Here is a 21,556-nt window from a genome sequence, read left to right on the forward strand (position 1 = left end):
CCTTTCTAAGTAAAGATGTCAGGGTAGCAGGACCAGGACACAATGACCACAGGGTAGTAAAAAGAACAGCGACCAAGAAAAAAGAGGTTTGGGTTCCATTTGAACTCTTCTATTGTCAAGATTACCTCCCATTTGACCCAGTGATCCCACTTCCAGGACTATATCCCAAGAAACCAGAAACACCAATCAGAAAGGACATATGCACCCGTATGTTATAGCAGCACAATTCACCATAGCTAAGATTTGGAAACAGCCTCAGTGCCCATCAGCGATGAGTGGCTTAAAAAGCTGTGGTACATCTACACAATGGAATACTCCGCCGCTGTAAAAAAGAAGGAACTCTTACCATTCGCAACAACATGGATGAACCTGGAGAGCATTATACTAAGTGAAATAAGCCAGTCAGAGAAAGATAAATATCACATGATCTCACTTATTTCTGGAATATAATGAACAAAATAAATTGATGAACAGAAATAGATACAGAGACAGAGAAACATTAAACAGACTGTCAAACTTCAGTGAGAAGGTGGGGAGGGGGGATAAGAGATCAAGCAAAGGACTTGCATGCATGCATATTAGCATAACCAATGAACACAGACACTAGGGAGGTGAGGGCATGTGCTGGGAAGTGGGGGAGGTCAATGGGGGAAAAAGGTAATATATGTAATACTATATGTAATACTTTAACAATAAAATTAAAAAAATAAAAGAAATAAAATAAAATATAAACTTAAGCAAGTTACTTCTTCATAGGTATATCAGAAAATATGAGAGTTTTCAAGTAGAGTATATATAAAAATGACAGCCTGAAGAAGTTTTACTCTATTAAGTATTTAATTTCTTTATGATTTTTTCTTGTTATAATATGTAAATGACTTAAAATATGCTACAAATAAAGGAAAATTAAAATGTAAATAATTTATTTTTAGTTAGTTTCTTTTCACCCCTTACAGAACTCACAAATCAACATAATTAGGTAAAGGCAAACCACACGAAATATTACCTTTTACTAATACATTTTTCTTACTTCAATTTTGTTTTTGCTTTTTCTGTACAACACAGACATTAATGCAAAGTCAGAGATTTTGTACCTGCCTAGATCCCACCCTCATTTCTTATAAACTTCCCCTTTACTCAGCACACTTGAGCCAGTATCTTTCAGTTCTATATGCATATAGAGCTCATCCCTGCCTTAGCTTTCTTGTCTAGAATGTTCTTTCTTGGATCTCATGGCTGCCTTCTTCAAGACTCTATTACTTCATCAGAGGGGCCTTTATTAATCACCTTTATCAATCATGGGTGGGAAGGAAATAAATGGTGCAATCATAAAGTATATTTAACAAAGGGTCGCCCTAACCGGTTTGGCTTAGTGGATACAGCATCGGCCTGCAGACTCACGGGTCCCAGGTTCGATTCCGGCCAAGGGCATGTACCTTGGTTGTGGGCACATACCCAGTAGGGAGTGTGCAGGAGGCAGCAAATCGATGTTTCTCTCTCATCGATGTTTCTAACTCTCTATCCTTCTCCCTTCCTCTCTGTAAAAAATCAATAAAAAATATATATTTTTAAAAAGGGTCTATTTGGTATTATAATTATGATTTATTATAATATTGGTTAGAAAAAGCAACCAGATATAATGTAATCTGCAGGTGTAGTCAGGGAGGAGTGAGAGAGTAAGGGTAAGAGAGTAGGAAAGGGGCAGTGCCCAAAGCTCAGAGCATGAACAGGTATGGAGAGGGGCACCCAACAGAACATGGCCTTAGAGAGAGAAAAGCACTCACTGACCATGAGTGGGGACCCGGCAGGGAAGATCCAGCCCTCACCCTTCCCCAGTTCTCAAACATTCTGTCATTGTTCCCATTGGTCAAACATGAACAGAGATCAATGGTAAAGGAGCTCAATTTTAAAGTCCATAAAGATCAGGCTCAATACTCTATTTTCTTAATTTATGTATCTGTTTCTATAACTGTATACTCCATGTTCTTCTGTCTGTTCATCAGCATATCCCAAAGACTAAATCCATGCCTGTATCGTAACCCCCCATTAAGTATTTAATAAATTAGATTAGCAACACTTCTTTGAAAAAAATTTACATTGAAAAATCTAATCTTTTTTTTTAAAAAATATATTTTATTGATTTTTTACAGAGAGGAAGGGAGAGAGATAGAGAGTTAGAAACATCGATGAGAGAGAAACATCGATCAGCCGCCTCCTGCACATCTCCCACTGGGGATGTGCCCGCAACCCAGGTACATGCCCTTGACCAGAATCGAACCTGGGACCTTTCAGTCCACAGGCCGACGCTCTATCCACTGAGCCAAACCGGTTTCGGCAGAAAAATCTAATCTTTATTGAGGAAATTATTTAGTAGTTTATAGAAGAAGATACAGAGTGATATCTCATTTCACCTAGTAAGAATTTTAAAGTGAATCCATGGTACTCAACTATAATAAGTTTACAACTTCATGGCCATCAAGTCGATCACTTTGATCAAAGCTTTCAAAGGGAGAGCATGCCATCTATGTCAGAGTTAATGTGGAGGTTAAATTACACATACGATTTACATTCCCTTTTTTACCCATTCATTTATTCATTCAAAAATATTTATTGAACATCTACTATAGCGCTATATTTGGCAATACACTTGGATACAGCAGTAAGGCACAGAGTGAAATTTCCTATCCTCCTGGTTCTTCCATTTAAGTAAGAGGTCAAGGTCAAGTGGTCAGAATAGGCCTCACTAATTAGCTGATACTTGAGCAAATATCTGAAGGAAGCAAGGAGAAGGAACAAGTAGATATTCAGAAGAGTGATCTGAGCAGAAAGCATAGCAAGTGCAAAGCCCTGACTGGAGCAAAGTGTACAGGTGTGAGCAATGTAGACAAGGCAGGACTGAAAACAGAGGGGAGTAGATTGTGCTGTGAGGTCTCAGTTTTTCCTCAGTGAGAAGAGTAACCACAAAGGGACACTGTCTGACTCACATTTTAGCAGAACAAGGCAAAATTAAAGAGCCAGTTATAAGGATATAACATTAATTTAGATGAGAGATGATAAGGTGAGAAGTGGTTGAATTCTGTGCATCTATAAATAACAGCAGAGGTGAAGCAATTTCCTAATGATAGAACATGAGGCTGAAGACAGTCAGAATGATGCTGAGGTTTTGTGTCTGAACAATAGAATATGCTCATGAAAGGTTGGTTTGTTTTTTGTCTATTTGATTTGTTTGTTTTCCATTTGACACTGAGAAAATATATTTATCCAGTTATAGACTTCATTACCATGAAAACTAATGCAGTTATCATTATCTCACTGCCATGAATCACTGAGGAAACATCTGGCCTATAGACTTTGTGAAGTTACTTTGAAACACCATTTTTTTTTTCATTCAAAGGCATACCACAACACCTTAAATTTTGAATACTGAGCATAGGGCAAGGCTTTGGCAAAATAGACATTTCAAAACTATTTCATTTCGGTAAATTTGATTCATGATAAATAACTGTAAATAAATTTTGAAAAATAAATTTTGATCCAGATTTAAGATGGAAGCAGTGGCTTTACAATTTAATCTTATTTACAATCGATTAAAGTAATCCTTTCAATACAAAAGATTTTGAAAAATCAGATTTTCATATTAATCAAATCATCTATTTAATAAATACTTCCATCATATTATGCATTACCAAATTATAAAGAATGTAAATACAACAATCTACAATCAGCCTTGACACTGTATTTAATGTAATTTAAGTTTTAGGTCAAAATTCACTTTGCTTTATTTGGGGCAGTAGATCCAGTGCAATATAGTGGAAGAAGCTCAAGCTTTCAAAACAGAAACTAAATTCAAATTTCCAGCTCCTTCTTAACTTCCCAACGTCATAGACTTGTATCAAGCTCTCTAATCTCTTAATCTAAGTATCTTCATTTATTGAAAAAAATATTGCCAAATTAACTACCTCATAAGGAAGGTCATTGACAAGATTATAGTCAAGTGTTTGTTCATTTGGATTCAGATAATTTAGAATTTACAAATTTAACATGAATTTGGTAGAAATCCACTGAAAACAACATTTGAGCCAACAGAATGATTCTCTAGCTAGCACACAGATATTTATCTAAAATTAAACTTTCTTCTACTTCTACTCTACCACTTCAGCCATTCTAACCACATTAAAACGCTCTGTCCTCTGGATATTGTGCATTGTTTATTCAGTGGTCAGTGTGACAATTCTCTAGCATGGTGAAAGGCTGATACTTTCATTATGATTTACCATGTTCCATCAATCCTTCTGACTGTCCACAACCATCCCTTGGTCTTTAAATGCCTTTAAAACATCCTGCAGTCTGATTAGAGCTCCTCTCTAAACTAGAAGCTAAAAATAAGGCCAAGGCTAAGGAGAAAGGGAGAGGGTGGAATGTGTTTTTCCTACTTAAGCTCTTTTCCCATAACAACACTTACAACCAATGGATAATCAGAGACCTCTTTCCTGAACTCAGCCCTCTCCCCTGCTAGTGCTCCTTCCCCGCACACACACATACACACTTGAATGACACCATGGTCACCTCTTCACTTGAACCACCCATTGCAGGTTCATCTCCCTCATCATTTCCGTACATGTCAAGGTGCTCCCGGAGGTTTGGTCCTCGGTTCTCTTAAACACTTAAAAAAATCCTTTCTGTCAATTTTACTATCTCTTATGGCAGTTATTTTCTTCTTTCCCTGACTTTCCTGGGCATTTTATCTGTTTCGCTTTGGTGGCTCTTGTGCAGCAGTTAGAAATGAAGAGTCAGATAGAGATTTGGGGTAAAACCTCTTTAAAGGTGATGCCCAGATCCTATTCCTCTTTTTTTCTCCCATGGACCTAGCAGCTGGCCCTCTTGATACCTAACTCTTAAATTAGTCGACTACTATTCCAGAATACAGCATAAAGCTCTCATGTTATTAATACATCAACATATTCCCTAAAGTCCACAGAAACAAGCACTGTGGCAGAGAAAAATCATTGAATACAAGATATGGTTTCAGAAATTTGCTTCTTGGTTATATTTCTGTATGTGTAACAGAGTTAGAATATGTTAATGGCTAAATATGTTTTGACTTCATTTGTGGAATAAAATGGGTGCTGCAGATGCCATACTACGTTTAGATTATCATGTACTTTTATCCTGACACACGCATCACCAGCTCAACTGTCTCTGTTAGCTAACATACAAAACCTGATATACATTGTGTAGGAGTCTTTTGTATGCAGATCGGAATAGCTTATCTAACACATAATTTGTACAGAATAAGGCTACTTATCTACATTTTTAAGAATTTACTTCTAGGTTGTTTTTTGAGTGAATTTTCTTAGAAAATTCATTTCCATGGCACCACGGATTACCAATCATATTTGGATGCTAGTCTGAGCCCATCCAGAAATGAGTTAAGTCTTTCTATTACGTGCTATAATGTAATATCTCAAAGAAGATAAATTACATCATTGTTTTAAAGGTACCAGGATTTAGTACAGTGCCTGAGCCTTAATTAGTGCTCAATAAATATGTGTTGAACAAACTTTAAAAGTTAAGATATCTTGGGATGATCCTTGCATTAAAGATGACTCTAGGACAGGGGTGGGCAAACTTTCTGACTCGAGGGCCACAGTGGGTTCTTAAACTGGACCGGAGGGCCGGAACAAAAGCATGGATGGAGTGTTTGTGTGAACTAATATAAATTCAAAGTAAACATCATTACATAAAAGGGTACGGTCTTTTTTTTTTTAGTTTTATTCATTTCAAACGGGCCGGATCCGGCCCGCGGGCCGTAGTTTGCCCACGGCTGCTCTAGGAAGCCCATCTTAATATAAGATAGGTTAGTAAAGTCTTCATTTTTTATGAGTTTGTCTTTGTGAGTAGATAGTGTTTAACTTTTGCTGCTCAGTTGAATCTGTGGCATGAATGAGTCAGGTTTTCTTCCATGTTAAAAATGATGAGATAGGGCCAGTATGTCCCACCGCCTCCCAACTTCCTCAGCAGCAGCCAAACACCCTGTAGTGCTGGGGCCAGGCAAGGGGACTCAGAAAATGTGGCCCTCCACTTTTAGGGTACCACAAAGCCCCTTCTGAATAATCACATTCTGTTTCCGTTGATATAGGAAAGAAGCACAGAGGCTCAACCCACACATTATTTCATGATTTCAAGAAATAAAGATAAATTATAGAGTTGTTAGAAATATGTTGTATACAGAATTTCTAGTCACCAAATTATGGCAGCATTCCACAGAGTATTTTCACATGGATTGTTCTTAGGCTCTTTGCACATGAAAACATAGTGAATCATAGAAAGAATTATAAATCATCTACTTCTAGTATAATACCTGCATTTAGCACTCAAGGTCATTGAGGAATAGAAAGGTCAAATGTTTCTGAAGGTAATCAAGCAAGTTAGGAGCCGGGTGTGGACGAGATAAGTGTCCTCCCCTATATTTCACATGGATACTGCATATTTGTAGCAAAGCTAACATTGAACCTTGAGAGTTCACTTGGACAATCTGGAATTTGTATATCTCCCCATATGATAATGTTCATAGACTGAACTACTTAACTATAAATTATCCCTTTCCAATGCTGGTAACTCATTCAATGAGATGAAATTTTACTAGTATTATGGCAGCTTTGTCCTGTCAGTTATAGAAAACCAACTATAGTCTCTGTTAATTTGTCTTAAATGGCAGGGCAAGCACAGTGTCATTATGCCTATGAATACAACGTTTTTTGAGTAGTTGAATGACATGCATTAAACATTTTAGAGATATAAATACTTACTAGTGGTACCAGTCTTATAAGATATACTGCTGAAGAACCTTCAGAAAATCATACTTGACCTTAAAGAATAGATATTCTAAAACACACACATTGGGGTTTTGTGCATAAACAGCACTTTAGAATTTTCCCAACTTTTTAAAACATTCAATAAACTTAAAATGTCATTATGACAAGTTATCTGAACTTTTGTCTTTTAAATTGATATAATTTGAGGTAGTTTGCTCTTCTGAGATAATACTTTCTTCAAAAAGGACATTTGATCAATATCAATAGGCTATCTAAAGGAAATTATATTAACATTAAATAACTGGCAATGGTCATTTTCATGTCAATTTCCATTTATTTTGACTTTTGAAGTATTTTAAAAGTACTTATTTTAATACTTTTGAATACCACTAACAAATAAATAAAAACATTTCATGGACTCAGTAAAAATGAAATATTTTATTCACCATTAGTAACATCTGTTTGAACTCTGTGCTTTATAAACTTTTAAAAAATATATTTTTATTTATTTCAGAGAAGAAGGGAAAGGGAGAGAGATCGATCGGCTGCCTCCTGCACACCCCACACTGGGGATCAAACCCCCAACCCAGGCACTTGCCCTGACCGGGAATCAAACCGTAACATCCTATTTTAAAGGTTGACACCCAACCACTGAGTCACACCAGCCCAGCTGTGCTTTATAAACTGTATCACATGTAGGATATTTTCAAGACCCTTCTATGTGTAATTGCCAAGATATTCTATAATGTTTTTATGTAATGTCTTCTGATTATTTTGTACCAAAGACCAACTCCTCATTCTAAAAACCAAGGGCACTTACTGACCACTTCTCTTACCCTCTAAGCCCTTATATTTACCCTCTGTGTCTTAGATATTCTTCTTTTTGGTAATTTATTTGATCCAGTCCCTGTCTTTCGATACAATCTCAATGCTGCGGATGACCAAGGTTCTATCTCTATTCTTGACTGTTCTTATAAGATCCAGAGTTGATTGCATTCTCTCCTGCATCTCTGGTGTCTCACTTTATCTTAAACACCACGACATACAAAACTGAACTCTGCAACTCTGTCTCTGCAATAACCACCCCTCAGCCCCACCAAAGCCCACGCCCAACCTCGCTGAAAACATTGTGACCTTTTTACAGTAACTAGGAGCCTGAGGTTATTTCTCAGTCTTTTCCCTGCTATTAACCACTCTGCAGCAACCCATTCTTGTGGGTCTCCTCAGGAAGTTCAACCCTTAAGATATGAACTTCCTCTCCTTTACCAGATATTGCCAAATTGCTTTCTAAAGAACTGAGATCAATTTACATTCCCACCAACAGAGCATAGAAGTTTCAATTTCTGCACCACCCAAACATTTGGTATTGTCATGCTTTGTTTTTTAACATCTAATGGCTGTGAGATGTAAACTCATTATTGATTTAATTTTTATTTTGTGAATTGTAGGTGAAGTGGAGCATCTTATCACACATTTATTTGTCCTTTGGTTCTCCTTTTCTGTAAATTGCTTGGCTATATCATTTGCCTATTTTACATTAGATTGAGGCTTTCTTATTACTCTTTATAGGCTTCTAGGAATTTATAACACTGTCTGGATACACATTATAGAAATATTTTCTTCAATTTTTTATCACAATTTAAATATTTTATTGATCACATTTAAGTCTTCAGTTCACCTGTTATTTATTTTTGTGCATAGTGTGAAGTAGGAATCTAATTCTAATTTTTCCTTGAGGATTCCTATCATTTTTTAATTAATCCATTTTTCCCATCCTCCCCCAATTTGTAATGCCTTTTTAGTTTATACACCAATGCCTTTATGAGTGAAAATTGCTGTAAGGCTCTCTATGCTCTTCAACTTGATGATTTTTCTATCAATGCCCCATTATCATGCTGCTTCAGTTATTATAACTTTAAGCATTTATATTAGTGTTTCAGTGATCTGCAAAACAAACTGCTCCAAACTTTGTGCAGATTTTAAAAAATCATCGATTTTCATAATTTTGCGGCAACCACAAAATTCTGCTTCCCATTGGATTGCTTGGCCACTGGGACAACAATGAGCTCCAAAATAGCCTCTTCACGTCGTTAACATTTGGTTCTGGCTGCCAGGTGGGAGCTCAGCTGGGTTGTCAACCAGAAACCTTTGTTTTCCTCTACATGGGTCTCTCTAGGTGGCTATCTGGGCTTTGCAGAGCACAATGAATGAGGTCCAATAAGAAATGTTCCACGTTGCAGATTTCTTAAGGCCCAGACTCAGAAATGCTCAAAGTCGCCTCGGCTTTATTATATTGGCCCAAGAGTTTCAAAACATAGACTCTGCCTCTTGAGGGGAGTGGAAATGTCTCATTTCCATAAATCACATGGGAAGGGAGATAGCATTGTGGTCATCTTTCAAAATACAGTCCACCCCCTTCAGGCAAGGCAAGCCTTACCTTTTCATTAGACTACTGCAACAGAATTTTGGTATTTTTATGTCCTCCATTTATGAATCTATGAATTTTAGAGTGAACTTGTCAAGTTCCATCCAAAAATATTTTAAATGGGATTTTGAGTGAAGTTTCAGATACCGTTGATTCAACAGATGTTTACTGAGTGCCTACTATGCGCTAGGCATTCTAGTGCTACTGATACATAATTGAACAAAATGGGCAAAATGCCTTCTCCAACTGAACTTATGCTTCAGATAATTTGGAGAAAATAGACAAATTAGTCTTCTAACCAATGCACATACCTTATTCCTCAAATGTAGTTAGCTTTTCATTCATGTCCATTGAGGGTTCATAATGTTTTCTTACAAACTTTTAGCTCTTTACCTGATTTTTCTTAACTTACTGGCTTGTTTTTTCCTGCTAATTGATAACAATCTCTTCAAGGGCAAAAGTTTTAACTGCTTTGTGTCTTCTCATAGCTTCTCATAACACATCGTGCAGGACAATGTAACTTGAACGGATAACAGATTGAATGAATAAATGTACACTGAAGTGAAGCTCACTTTTCTGCTTGCAAATCTTCACTACTCCAGGTCCAACTGTCTGGACTAAGCTAAGCCCCTACAAATGTGCAACACCCGTGTAGCAAGTGGATGGCCACCATCATAGAGTTATGGAGTCACTGATACAGGGTGGGAAAAAGTCAGTTTACAGTTGTTTGTATAGAAAGTAATACAATAATACATAATGATAAAAGAATGAACTGGGTTGCAAATACTGACAACTGTACACCGACTTTCACTCCACCCTGTAAAAAGCCATTAAGCAGCAAACTGGAGCAGCAGAACCAGTTATTTCAATGGTTAAAGAAGGGAAATTTAATGCCTTTTAACCTGTATATGGACATTAAAAGAAGATAAAAATGTGTTTGCCTGTCCTTTGCTCATCAGACCTTTAACTAATAACTTTGAAATTTACTTCTAAATTGGTTACAGTGTGGAACAAATAAGCTCACTTTATAAGTGGAATAGAGCTCAGTGTGAATCTATGTAAAAATAGAAATCCATGAACATTCTTATTTTCAGACCCTCAATTATCAAATATCTACAATTCTTAGTTTTTAGAAGCTTATTGAACTTTTCTAAAAGTATAAAGAAAGCAGCCAGATTAATATCACAATAACAAATGGCACAAAAATAATGGTAAGTAAAGAGGAGATCTGCGATTCGTATTTCAATTCCACACCCTTGAGATAGGTAGGTTCTGACACACAGTGTCACCAAGAAATCAAAATTGCTGTCAAAACCAGGACTAGGCCATCAGACAGATTTCCAAACATTTCAAGTTCTGATACATAGAAGAGGAATATCCAAATGACAATTTCACTATGTCAATACTATTTACAGTTACAACCACAGCCCTTTGCATATCCGAGAATTAGTGTGAAGAACTTTATGAAACACTAGTCCTTTGAGAAGCTCCAGATGTTGTATCAGTAATTTGAAATCTGCAGGATGTTACAGTATGAAATGTAAAACTGGGAAGCCATAATGGAAAAAATGGACACACAAGCTCAGCTCACACCAACACACTGCGAGGATGGAAACCTCCACAGAATCTCTCTGCTGGCCACTTCGGTGCCGGTTATTCCCTACAGTTCTCTTCTTGCTGCAAGCCCACGCTGATAACTCCTGATTTTAAATCTGTAGTCCAAGATCTGTCACCTGAGCAACAAATCCATGTTTCTCATTCCCTGAAGTATCACTGCTTGAACAGCACAAAAACTCTGCAGAACCAGGTGGAAACTCATGATTCCACCCCCACCTCCTTCTCCTCTTTTTGTATTTCCTATCTCAGTGATAGAACCACCATCCTCCCTGGCCCCTGCCAGAACACTGGGTATCAACACAAACCCTTTTTTCTCTCTTATTTCACACACCTAATTGATTACCAAGACCTGGGGATTACACAGGATCTCATCCTTTAATGACATATTGGCCATTTTTCTCTTCTTCCTACCCATTGCTACTGCCCTGATTCAAGTCCTCATTATCACCTACATGGACCATAGTGACAGTCATCTAGCTGGACCTTCTGCTTCTAGATATATCCTCTTTAATTCATTCTCCACGCAGTCACCAAATGATCTCGTTAAAATGCACAGACCATCAAATTACCCAATTGTTGAGTACTATTCAAAGGTTATCATTGTTCTTGTAGGATAAAGTTCAAATACTTAGTATGATTTGTAGGTCCTCTGTGACCTGCTCTGGCCTATATCCTTGGCTTTCTCATTAAGTCCTGGTTTCCCCCTCAACCTATTCTCTATCCATGCCACATACCTAGACTCACTAATTCATCGCCTTGGCCATACTCTCCTGCTTGGAACACCCTCTCCCCACTGTGAACCTAATGAACTCTAGTCATTTTCACAGTCCAGGGCCAGCACCATTGCTTCTACAAATCTTCGTGAAATCTGTAAGTGAAATTATATGCTTCCATCTTTGTGACACAAATATAATATGAACTAATTTATGGAGTTCTCCCCATGTACTAGACATTGTGCTTAGTGGTTTATTATATAATTTCATCATTACACCACTATAGATAAACTTATAAACTCCTTTCATATTACCTTACTACTACAAATTCCTACAAATACATTTATAAAAGAATTGAGGATGCGTTATTTTTTAATATACTTTTTATTGATTTCAGAGAGGAGGGGGGAGGGAGAGAGATAGAAACATCACTGAAGAGAGAGAATCACTGATCGGCTGCCTCCTGCACACCCCACACTGGGGATCAAGCCTGCAACCGGGCGTATGCCCTGACCAGGAATCGAACCATTACTACTGGTTCATAGGTCAACCACTGAGCCATGCCAGCCGGGCAAGGATACTTTATTTTACCTACTTATTAATATTTTATATTTTCTGCTACTAGCCTGAAAACTACTTAGGGATGAACTGTGTTTTATCTTATTATCTATTACCTAAAATCATCCATTGCACAAGCAGGTCTCAAAGCTCTGTTGATAAATGAAGTTGAATGGCTCCAAGGAAATTGATATAATATGTATAGTTTCAATGACCTTCTACCTACTATGGTTCTCCTAATACAACTAGAGATCGTATGAAAAATATACTTTTAATTTTAAATGCATCTTGAATCAAAGCTATTATCTACTTAACTTACTTGTTGGAGAACAAAGGAAAAAGATATTCATGATATCATAGGAAAGATAAGCTAATTTAATAATGCATGTTGTCTTATTTTTTATGCATGTATTTGAATTAATTGTAGCCTATGCAGATTTTCTGCTTGTTCAACATAATGAAAGAAAATTGATTTTCTAAGGACACATTTAAAAGTACTGTCTAAGGTAGCATTTGAAAATTTTTATCCTACAATATTATTGAGTAGTAATTCTAAACAATTCCATTTTAGCTAACACCTGTAAACATTCATCAACAATGTACCAGTTGAAAGTCTGTGAATCAGCTTTGTGAGGGTTACATTAACTCATAAATTTTAATATCATAGATTGGATTAAATGAAAAAGACAATAAGGAATAAGCCAGTTATGTAGCTGTCTGTCAGTAGGAGAGTTATAGATCTGTTGATATTAATACTAACAGAGCCACAACTTCCCAAAACATTTAGATGTAGTGGCAAGAATAAGAGTGGGAGGTGATTTGAATATCAAACAGCCTTTTCATCCTTGCTTAGTGTACTAATGTTTATCAAAACAACCCCTTGTCTTATTTTTCTATGGCAGTCTTAATTTTCTATGTTTGTTCCAACAAGGATAACTTACGCTATGCCATTCAAATGGTGAGGTCATAATAAATAAATATAACAGATACAATTTAAGCAGGAGGTACTCATCTATTGCCAAATAACCATAAATATTTTCTTGTTTGTAAAAATTGATTTACCCTTATTAAATTATTTCAACTAGATTTGATTTTAAAACTAGAACTTTAAACATGATGCACCCCCTCAGCAACTAATAAAAGTTTCTGAATCATGTAAAGGATATTTTTAAACCAAGTTTTGTCTTTCATAATGCTCCTGTAAAGGCTTTTTGATTCCTTCCATTTAAATAAATCTCTCTCCTTTTAATTTAATTTAATTTTTCCCATCACCATTTATCCCCTCTATGCCCTCTTCCACTTTCACCCCCACCCACACCCCATAATCACCACACTGTCGTCCATGTCCATATGTTTCTATAATCAAACAAATTTCCTAGACATAGTTTTCACTAACTTCAGGATTCGGGGAGTCCCTTCCTTTTTATCACAAATGATATCCCCATGTGTAGCATTCTTTCCCAGACAGGCTTACCATCTGAATAATCACATAGCTCATGCTACAATAATGATCTGTAGGAGAACGCCCTCTTCCCCAAGCAGGAACAAGCCCCCGAACTGCTGCTATTTCCTATTCTCTTCTTAGTGGTTCAACCATGTACTCAATCACCTTAGCCAGAATCCTGTCGTCATCCATTACATTACAACCCCACTCCCATAATTGGTCATTAGGAACTATTGATTCTTGCTCCTGAATATATTGCAAATCTATTGTTCCTCCTCAAGTTCACTACCACTGCCTCATCATTCATCACTTGGATTACTGTAGTGAATTATAACTGGCCTCGCTGCTCTTTAGCCTCAGCTTCACATCCTCATCCCAGTTCATATGTCTATAACAATTGTAGTTTTATTTCTAAATGAAATGGATAAAACCATCCCCCTACATAAATTTTTCTCTGCTGATAATGACCCATACGATGCAAGTCAAACTCCTGGACATGGCATCACAGCATGGCCTTTAGGTATCTCACCAGATATTGCATCATCTTCCCACATACTCATATGCTACCAGTCTCTTACTGTAGGCAGAAATAAGTGTCTCCCTGTTCCATGAGTACCTGATAAATGTTGTTTTAGTACTGGTTTCAAGGAAATAAATTGAAAACTCAAACTAGGAGACAGAACAGTATTTTTTAAAACATAGAGTAGTGTTAATGGCAGAAAATTAAATGGTAGAAATAAATAAGAATGTATCAATAATGAGGCTAAATACAAAGGGAATAAATATCAGCTAAAGACAGATTTGTTCATTGGATTCTATGCTTTCTGCAAGAACTAAACTACAATGACACATAAAACTGAAAGTAATAGGATGAAAAAAGATAATGTACAAAAAAGAATGTGAGACTCATATAAATACCAAAAAAAAAGTACATTCGAATAAAGGAGCTCCTACAAAACAATAAAAAGTAATTCAACAGGAAAATATGATAATTCCAAATTCAAATACAAGTGCTAATGTTGCCTCAAATATACCAAGGAAAATGGAGAGGATTAGAAAGAGCCATTGCCTTAGATCAATAATAGTGGGATATGTCCGGACATTTCATTCAGTAACTGAAAGATCAGGCAGCCAAAAAATAAATAAATAAATAATCAGCATACTTTTTTTTTTAAAGGGGAGAATGATGATTTTTATTTTTATTTTTTTAAATATATTTTATTGATTTTTTTACAGAGAGGAAGGGAGAGGGATAGAGAGTTAGAAACATTGATGAGAGAAAAACATCGATCAGCTGCCTCCTGCACACTCCCTACTGGGGATGTGCCCACAACCAAGGTACATGCCCTTGACCAGACTCGAACCTGGGACCCTTGAGTCTGCAGGCTGATGCTCTATCAACTGAGCCAAACCGGTTAGGGCAATCAGCATACTTTAGAACAGTGGTTCTCAACCTTGGCTGCACATTAGAATCACCTGGGAATCTTTTTAAAATCCTGATTTCTGGGCCTCATCCTCCGGAAATTCTGTTTCTTTGTTACTAATGTTGTGGCCTCACCCCATAAAAAAGAAACAGAATTTCCAGAGGATGAGGCCCAGAAATCGGGATTTTAAAAAGATTCCCAGGTGATTCTAATGTGCAGCCAAGGTTGAGAACCACTGCTTTAGAAGATTGAAACAGCACAGTTAAAACGTTTGATGTAGCCCTAGCCGGCTTGGCTCAGTGGATAGAGTGTCGGCCTGCGGACTGAAGGGTCCCAGGTTTGATTCCGGCCAAGGGCACATGCCTGGGTTGTGGGCTCCATCCCCAGTAGGGGGCGTGCAGGAGGCAGCTAATCAATGATTCTCATCATTGATGTTTCTCTCTTTCTTTCTCCCTTCCTCTCTGAAATCAGTAAATATTTTTTTTCAAGTTTGATGCAATGGACATATATAGGACCTCAAACTCAACAATAATCTAACGCACAGAAGTTTTATGTGAAAATTCCACAATTATGCTAGAAATATGTTAGAAGATTAAGTTATGGTAAATTGGAATGTGGGCAGAAGTTTAAAAAACTGGAACACTACAGAAATACAGAAAATTCAAATTTTAGAACTAAAGGTATTTATACTATTTTTCATTTATCACTTTCAAATGATGGTTTCCATTTAATATTTATTAATCAAAATCTTGATTCCTTCACAAACATCAATGTTATTTTACGCTTTCAAATTACTCAGTTAAAGACTTATAACTGAGCAATCCAGAGTGATTAATGAAATAATGGCATGCTAAATGTATACCAAAAACTAAATTTTCATTATTGGACTTTAGGCTAGCATTTCCAAGAAAAAGCTTAGGACTTCTGAAAAAATATATATAAAATTGAGGTATTTGCACAGTTGAGTATCCAATAATTAAGTTAATATCTTCTATCTGCACTAAATTTACAGGAAATTGGGGTATTATTGCTTATATGGGTCATAATATGATTAGGCAATAAAACCCATTCATCTACTTTCAATCACTGTTATCTGATTAGAGAGGTGATCAGACAGCATTCCTTTTAGGTCATAAAAGAAATTCTATTAAATGCCAACCTACAAAATGGTGCTCCTGGAAATTTGAAAACTGGATTTGGGTTAGTTTAAGATGAAATGGGCCTTAGCTTAGATAGAAAAAGGAAATGAATAATGTATATTTTGTAAGTCTTCATGCAGAAGATATTAGCGTTTCACTGTGTTTTGTCATTTTAGCTTAGTTAAACTTAGCATTGCTGACAAGGAGATGACTTGGCTACCAATTTCTCAGATTTAAATAGTAATACTGGTTTTATTTTCCTAAAATCTTTCTTTCTCTAGTAACAGAAACCTATTCAGAAATGATAATTAAAAGGCATTGAAGGTCATCTGATTTGTTGTATTGGCTTTAGATCAGTGACTAGATTTTACCAGTCACTGCTCTGTCAGCTTTAATACAGAGCATGCATTTATCTTACTAACAGTTCAATTTGTGGGATAGCTGTTTTTCACAACTAAAACCATTGAAGTTCTAATATACATGGAAATGAGCATGATAGCATTCTCTCCAAGTTTCTAATAACCCTAGAAGGCTCTATTACAGAAATATATACAGATAACTACAGCTGGTTTTCTGAGGACAGTTTCTAAGATTGTTATATGATCTTAAGAGAAATATTTACATGAATTTTAAGGTGAGTTGTTGAGTGCTGCAGAAATAAGACTATTTGGAACAGATTTACAAAAACACTCATGTAAATAATTGATGTGGTATTTAAGTATGAATGGGCTCCTTATACACTTGCTGAGGGAATGGAAAAGACAGCTGATTGAGGAGAGTTGAGAGAACTGGCAAACATTTAATTGCAGGAGAAATGAAGCTGACCTGCTCAGTGAGATGATGTTGATGGCTACCTGTTTAGTTCTATGAGAGAAAATACTCACATAAAACATTTAATTAAAGGTGAGTTTAAGCCCAGGTGAGTACTCAAAGAATTTTAAAGAGCTAGAAAGGAATATTAAAGATCACCTACTTCAATCCCTATATTTAAAAAGAAACCAGGAGGTTATATAATTGATCCAAAAAACACGAATTACATCTGCTGCCTCCTATGATAGGGTTCTTTCCATTGAATTACACTGAATTAGACGTGTGGATTCAAAAGAAGCAATCTTGCCGTAAAGTCAATTAGTATGAGTACAAGCCCAACCCCCAACATCTGACAATTATAATAAAGTTCTATAGGGAATGCATTACAAAGAATAGAAAAGAATGCCAGTGCAATTCTGTTAAAGCTAAGGCGATCTGAGAATTTAATTTTGATGTGTCTAGCCAAAGTCAATTACTCATGCACAGGGGCTGGAAAGTGACCAAGGGCTGACTCAGCCAGCAGCTTTCAAACTCTTCTGTTGAATTAAAAAATAAGAAAGTGAGGACAGGAAGTAGGGGAAGGAGCAGTATAAGGAAAGGGAATACATTACATAAATTAATAACTTAATAGTGAAATGGTGAACATGAGGCTGTGAATTCACTTTAAGAATGATAAGTTTCATGGAAATCTATATCAAGTCAAAAGAGGGGAGTAGCATCATGTTGTACACCTTAAATATACACAATTTTATTTGTCAATTATAGGTCAATCTAACTAATTTTTAAAACAAAAAAAAATGCATTTAAATTCATTAAAATTTTTTTTAAAAGATGATGAATTGGGAATTGGAGACAGGAATGGGAGTATAGAAAGGTGAGGAAAAAGAGATGAGAGCAACAAAGAGATGTGGAAGAGCTGTGTAGGAATCTAAACTTTTTCACCAGCTTGAAGTGTGACACAGTCTCATTAAGAGAAAAAGTTCTCATATATAATAACTAACTAGCATTACAAATAGATAAAGTTAGTGTTTAATATTGAGAAATAATCCGTTTACAAAGTTACCAAGGACATCTCTAGATAATGCACCCTAGTTGTATTTATAATTTGATTTATACAGATGTGATTTACATATAGTCTGGCAGGAACACATTCAGGAAACCAACAGGTATAGTCAGATTACTTTAAAGCACATGAAAAATACAAATTCCTTAAAGAATAAAATCCACAATGTGCACTGTCTATTTCCTTTTACTCTTCATTTTCACCTTTGTCAGAATCTTAGAAAAGTTGCCCATCTCTATAGCTACATTTTCTATAACCAGACATTTCTCTTTCAATTGGGGCTTTGTTGTGGCTGGAAAATGAAAACTGAAGGAACAAAGAGTGCAGAAATGGGTGCTAGTCTTGGAGTCTGAAGATTTAGGTTCTAAGATAGTCATCACCTAGTTGAGTGACCGTACCCAAGCCATGTCATCTCTAAGATGTTCAGCTTCTTCATCTAAAAAATGAAAAGATTGAATTAGGTGTTCTTTAAACTCTCTGATAGCTTCAAACGGAGTCAAATAATCCTTCCTTTTTAATTTTCCTTATATTCTCTTTAATACAAGTAAAGAGGTAGCTTTTGCAAACAATAATCCTTTCTTATCTATAACACTCTACTTAAATATCTAATTTCCGTAGCTTTTGTCAAAAGGCCTGGTAGACAAATAACTTCAAATAAACACTAACTTTCAGAGTAGTACAAGTACTCATCTAAAGTCACTATTTATATTCTATGTTAATAGAAACGTTTTTGTGAGAGAAAGAAATGTTTTTAATGCTTAGCTGAAATAATTGAATGATTAAAAAAATCAATGCTTTCTACAAGGATCAATCTAAATTCAAGTCATAGGTAAGAGCTATTTCAGTGATACCTATGTAGAGTATCTTTGAGGAGCAGAACAAAAAATAACTCTGCTGAAAGTTTGTATTTATGAGTCTAACATTACGACATTGACAAAATGGACAGAGGTCAGTTATTTCAACACTATGCTTAGTAGCATGTATCTGATTACATATCTTCATAGAAACAAAATCAATTACTAAAATAAACTAAGTAGAATAGGAATGAAACATAGGGTAAAAACCTAATGTCATTATTATTCTAAACATTACAAGCCTCGTTTTCTTTCCCCAAAAATATATGCTTAATGAGACTTGTGAATGCTGAATAAAGTACAATCATAGGATGTAGCATTGCTTGCATGGTAATTATGATACTGTTTGTAATGCCATGGTTCTATCCATAGGCTACTATACAATGCAGTCTCTTAGCCACAATAATCAAACAATGATACTATACTTACAGTACAATGCCCCTCCCAATTCAAATACTCCGCATCCTGCCACAGTGATTTCATCCACACTGGACACTTTCATAAACATACTGCCTCAGTTTTCAGCCAGGATGCCTGGGCCTATGACTAATCTGAGATAAATTTGGGAAATAAACAATAAAATGGTCATGCCTTTCTGTCCATTATTTCCATTTTCTTCCTTTCTCTGGTGTGTTCTTTAAGCCTTAAACCAAGTGATTCTCAACTACTCCTGGTATGAGGAACGCCTTGAAAGCTACATGAAGTCCTCGAGCTCTATACTACAGTTTCCCGAAGAACATGCCAAAGAACAGCAATATTGAGAGATATTTTTCACACACAAAAATAAATCAAAGAGAGTGTAGAGAGATTCCAAGAACCAATACTTTTGGGAAATCTAAACCTATCCAGAGGATTCCTTAAATCAATTAGCTATCAAAGTCTCCTAGGAGTCCAGCAGTAAAGAGATACTTGATCTGTATTTAACCCATGCAAATAAAATATTCATTTTAACTGGAGTCTATTCATATCATTTTTTCAAATAAATATTAAACAGTGGCAAATATTAGACAATTTCTTGCTCTCATATAGAATTTAACTGCTGAGGTCCTAGCCCTCGGAGGTTAGTTTGATGCTGGCTAGTTAACTGGAAAAATCAATATAAATCAAGAAGTCAATTTTTTTTATCATAGATTCATGTTCCCTCTACCTGAGGATGGTTGAGTTAAACATATATTTGCAATGTATCAGCCAAAGTGCAGAATAAAATGGAAATTTCAGACACTGAACTTGTGAAGTTGGACTTTACGTATGTTTCTCATTGCATGTGTCAGCACTGTATTTAACCCTGGGATTTTTATAGTCAAAGGGCTAATATTCTTAAGCAACCATTGAAAATACTGAGTGAGGGCAATATTTGTAAACACATTTAATCAAATCAATTTTCTCACCTAACAAAAATGAATTTAGTCATCTTCTTTTTGATGCAAAAAAACAAACAAACAGAAAATAAAACAACCCCCTCCCCACCACCACCACCACCACCTGCCAATCCCAAGATCTGGCCATGGAGCCATGGCTGTCTCAACCATGTATTTGACCAATAGCCAATACTTGATTGACTGGACCATTGAATTGAGGGGAAGTTCTGAGTTTTAATTTCTACCAAGAGATTTAAGAGGAAGATCTCTACTTTGAAAATCTACTTATCTTAGAAAACTACAATTTGAATCTGCTGTCTATACAAGCCACTACGTAGATGATTTCTTCCTCTCTTTAAACAAAGAAGAAGCATGGACAAAAGAGACACAAACCATCTATTGATAGTAATGCGAATCAAAGGATAAAATGGTGATGGTGAAGAAAAAAAGGTGAGGGAGCTCAGGAATCTTTAGACTGAAGTTGGAAACTCTGTCAAAACATGTTTTTCTGGGACATTTATGACCCATCTTCCTTCCCTATTAGAATGGTAGCACCTACAAGGCCAGCCCCTTGCATGGTGGCTGACACTCATGTCTGTCAGCTTTTTATTCCCATACGTTTCTGCCCTCAGAAATATTGATCATGGAAGTTTTTAAAACACAAAATATTTGCAGGCACTTTTTTCAGTGGAAACCAACATTATTGCCTGCAGTCTTGACACATTCTAACAGAGGACTGCAAAAATCCTACAGTAAGTCAAGATGATTGACAGCATTGGCAGGTGGTTGAAGTCCTTAGTCTAACAAAATAATGCTTTTGAAAGGCCAGTTTACTCACTGACGAATGCCTTTTAAACTTACAGCACGCCAATCATTTGCAACCTCTTCTCTTTATAAAATATGTATTGGGAAATGCAGTTTCTTGTTTCTGATTCATTGCCTAAACATCAATACAATTTTGTTCATTCTTACAAAGCCAAAGGGGAAATACCATTGTACTTGCGGCCAAAGGGGAAATATCTCGAGTAAAATAGAGTATTTTAGAAAAAGATTCTGTTGTTAGGCCGTATCACCCCAAAGGAATGGACAAAATTGAAGATTACATTAGTTACTATTTACTAGCTGAAGTCTCAAGGCATTTTAATAGATAGCAACAAAAATGGGAAATAGTATACAAACATGGTTTTTGTGTTTTCCTACAAACTCATTGATGTTTTTTTTTTTTTTCCTTCTTCTTTCTTATTGATTTCTTTTCTAGTGGAGAAGAATGCTAATACTTTTTTCTGGCTAATATATTAAAAGTGGTTTCTTGACATTTTACTGTTCACTTTTACAT

General features: G+C 36.0%; 2 protein-coding genes across 7 annotated transcripts in view; one reads left to right on the plus strand and one right to left on the minus strand.

Annotated features, from left to right (window-relative positions):
• The window catches only part of CTNNA3 (catenin alpha 3), a 1,374,069-nt gene that overhangs the window by 861,951 nt on the left and 490,562 nt on the right, over positions 1 to 21,556 (minus strand). The gene's annotated exons all lie outside the window — the stretch shown is intronic.
• Positions 1 to 21,556, plus strand: part of LRRTM3 (leucine rich repeat transmembrane neuronal 3) — a 162,268-nt gene that overhangs the window by 53,155 nt on the left and 87,557 nt on the right. Inside the window, exon 3 of one of the 2 annotated variants that reach the window (XM_070432839.1) lies at positions 16,945 to 16,985. The exons of the other annotated variant lie outside the window; for it this stretch is intronic. Within the exon in view, the coding sequence (XP_070288940.1) occupies positions 16,945 to 16,953 (9 nt within the window). The 3' untranslated portion in view covers positions 16,954 to 16,985. Of the gene's footprint in view, positions 1 to 16,944; positions 16,986 to 21,556 lie in introns of those variants that run through there. 2 annotated transcript variants of the gene reach the window in all.

Source organism: Myotis yumanensis, unplaced genomic scaffold, assembly GCF_028538775.1.
Source record: "Myotis yumanensis isolate MYYU_CA2020_CCGP unplaced genomic scaffold, mMyoYum1.0.hap1 SCAF_13, whole genome shotgun sequence".
In the NCBI taxonomy this organism is placed as follows: Eukaryota; Metazoa; Chordata; class Mammalia; order Chiroptera; family Vespertilionidae; genus Myotis; species Myotis yumanensis.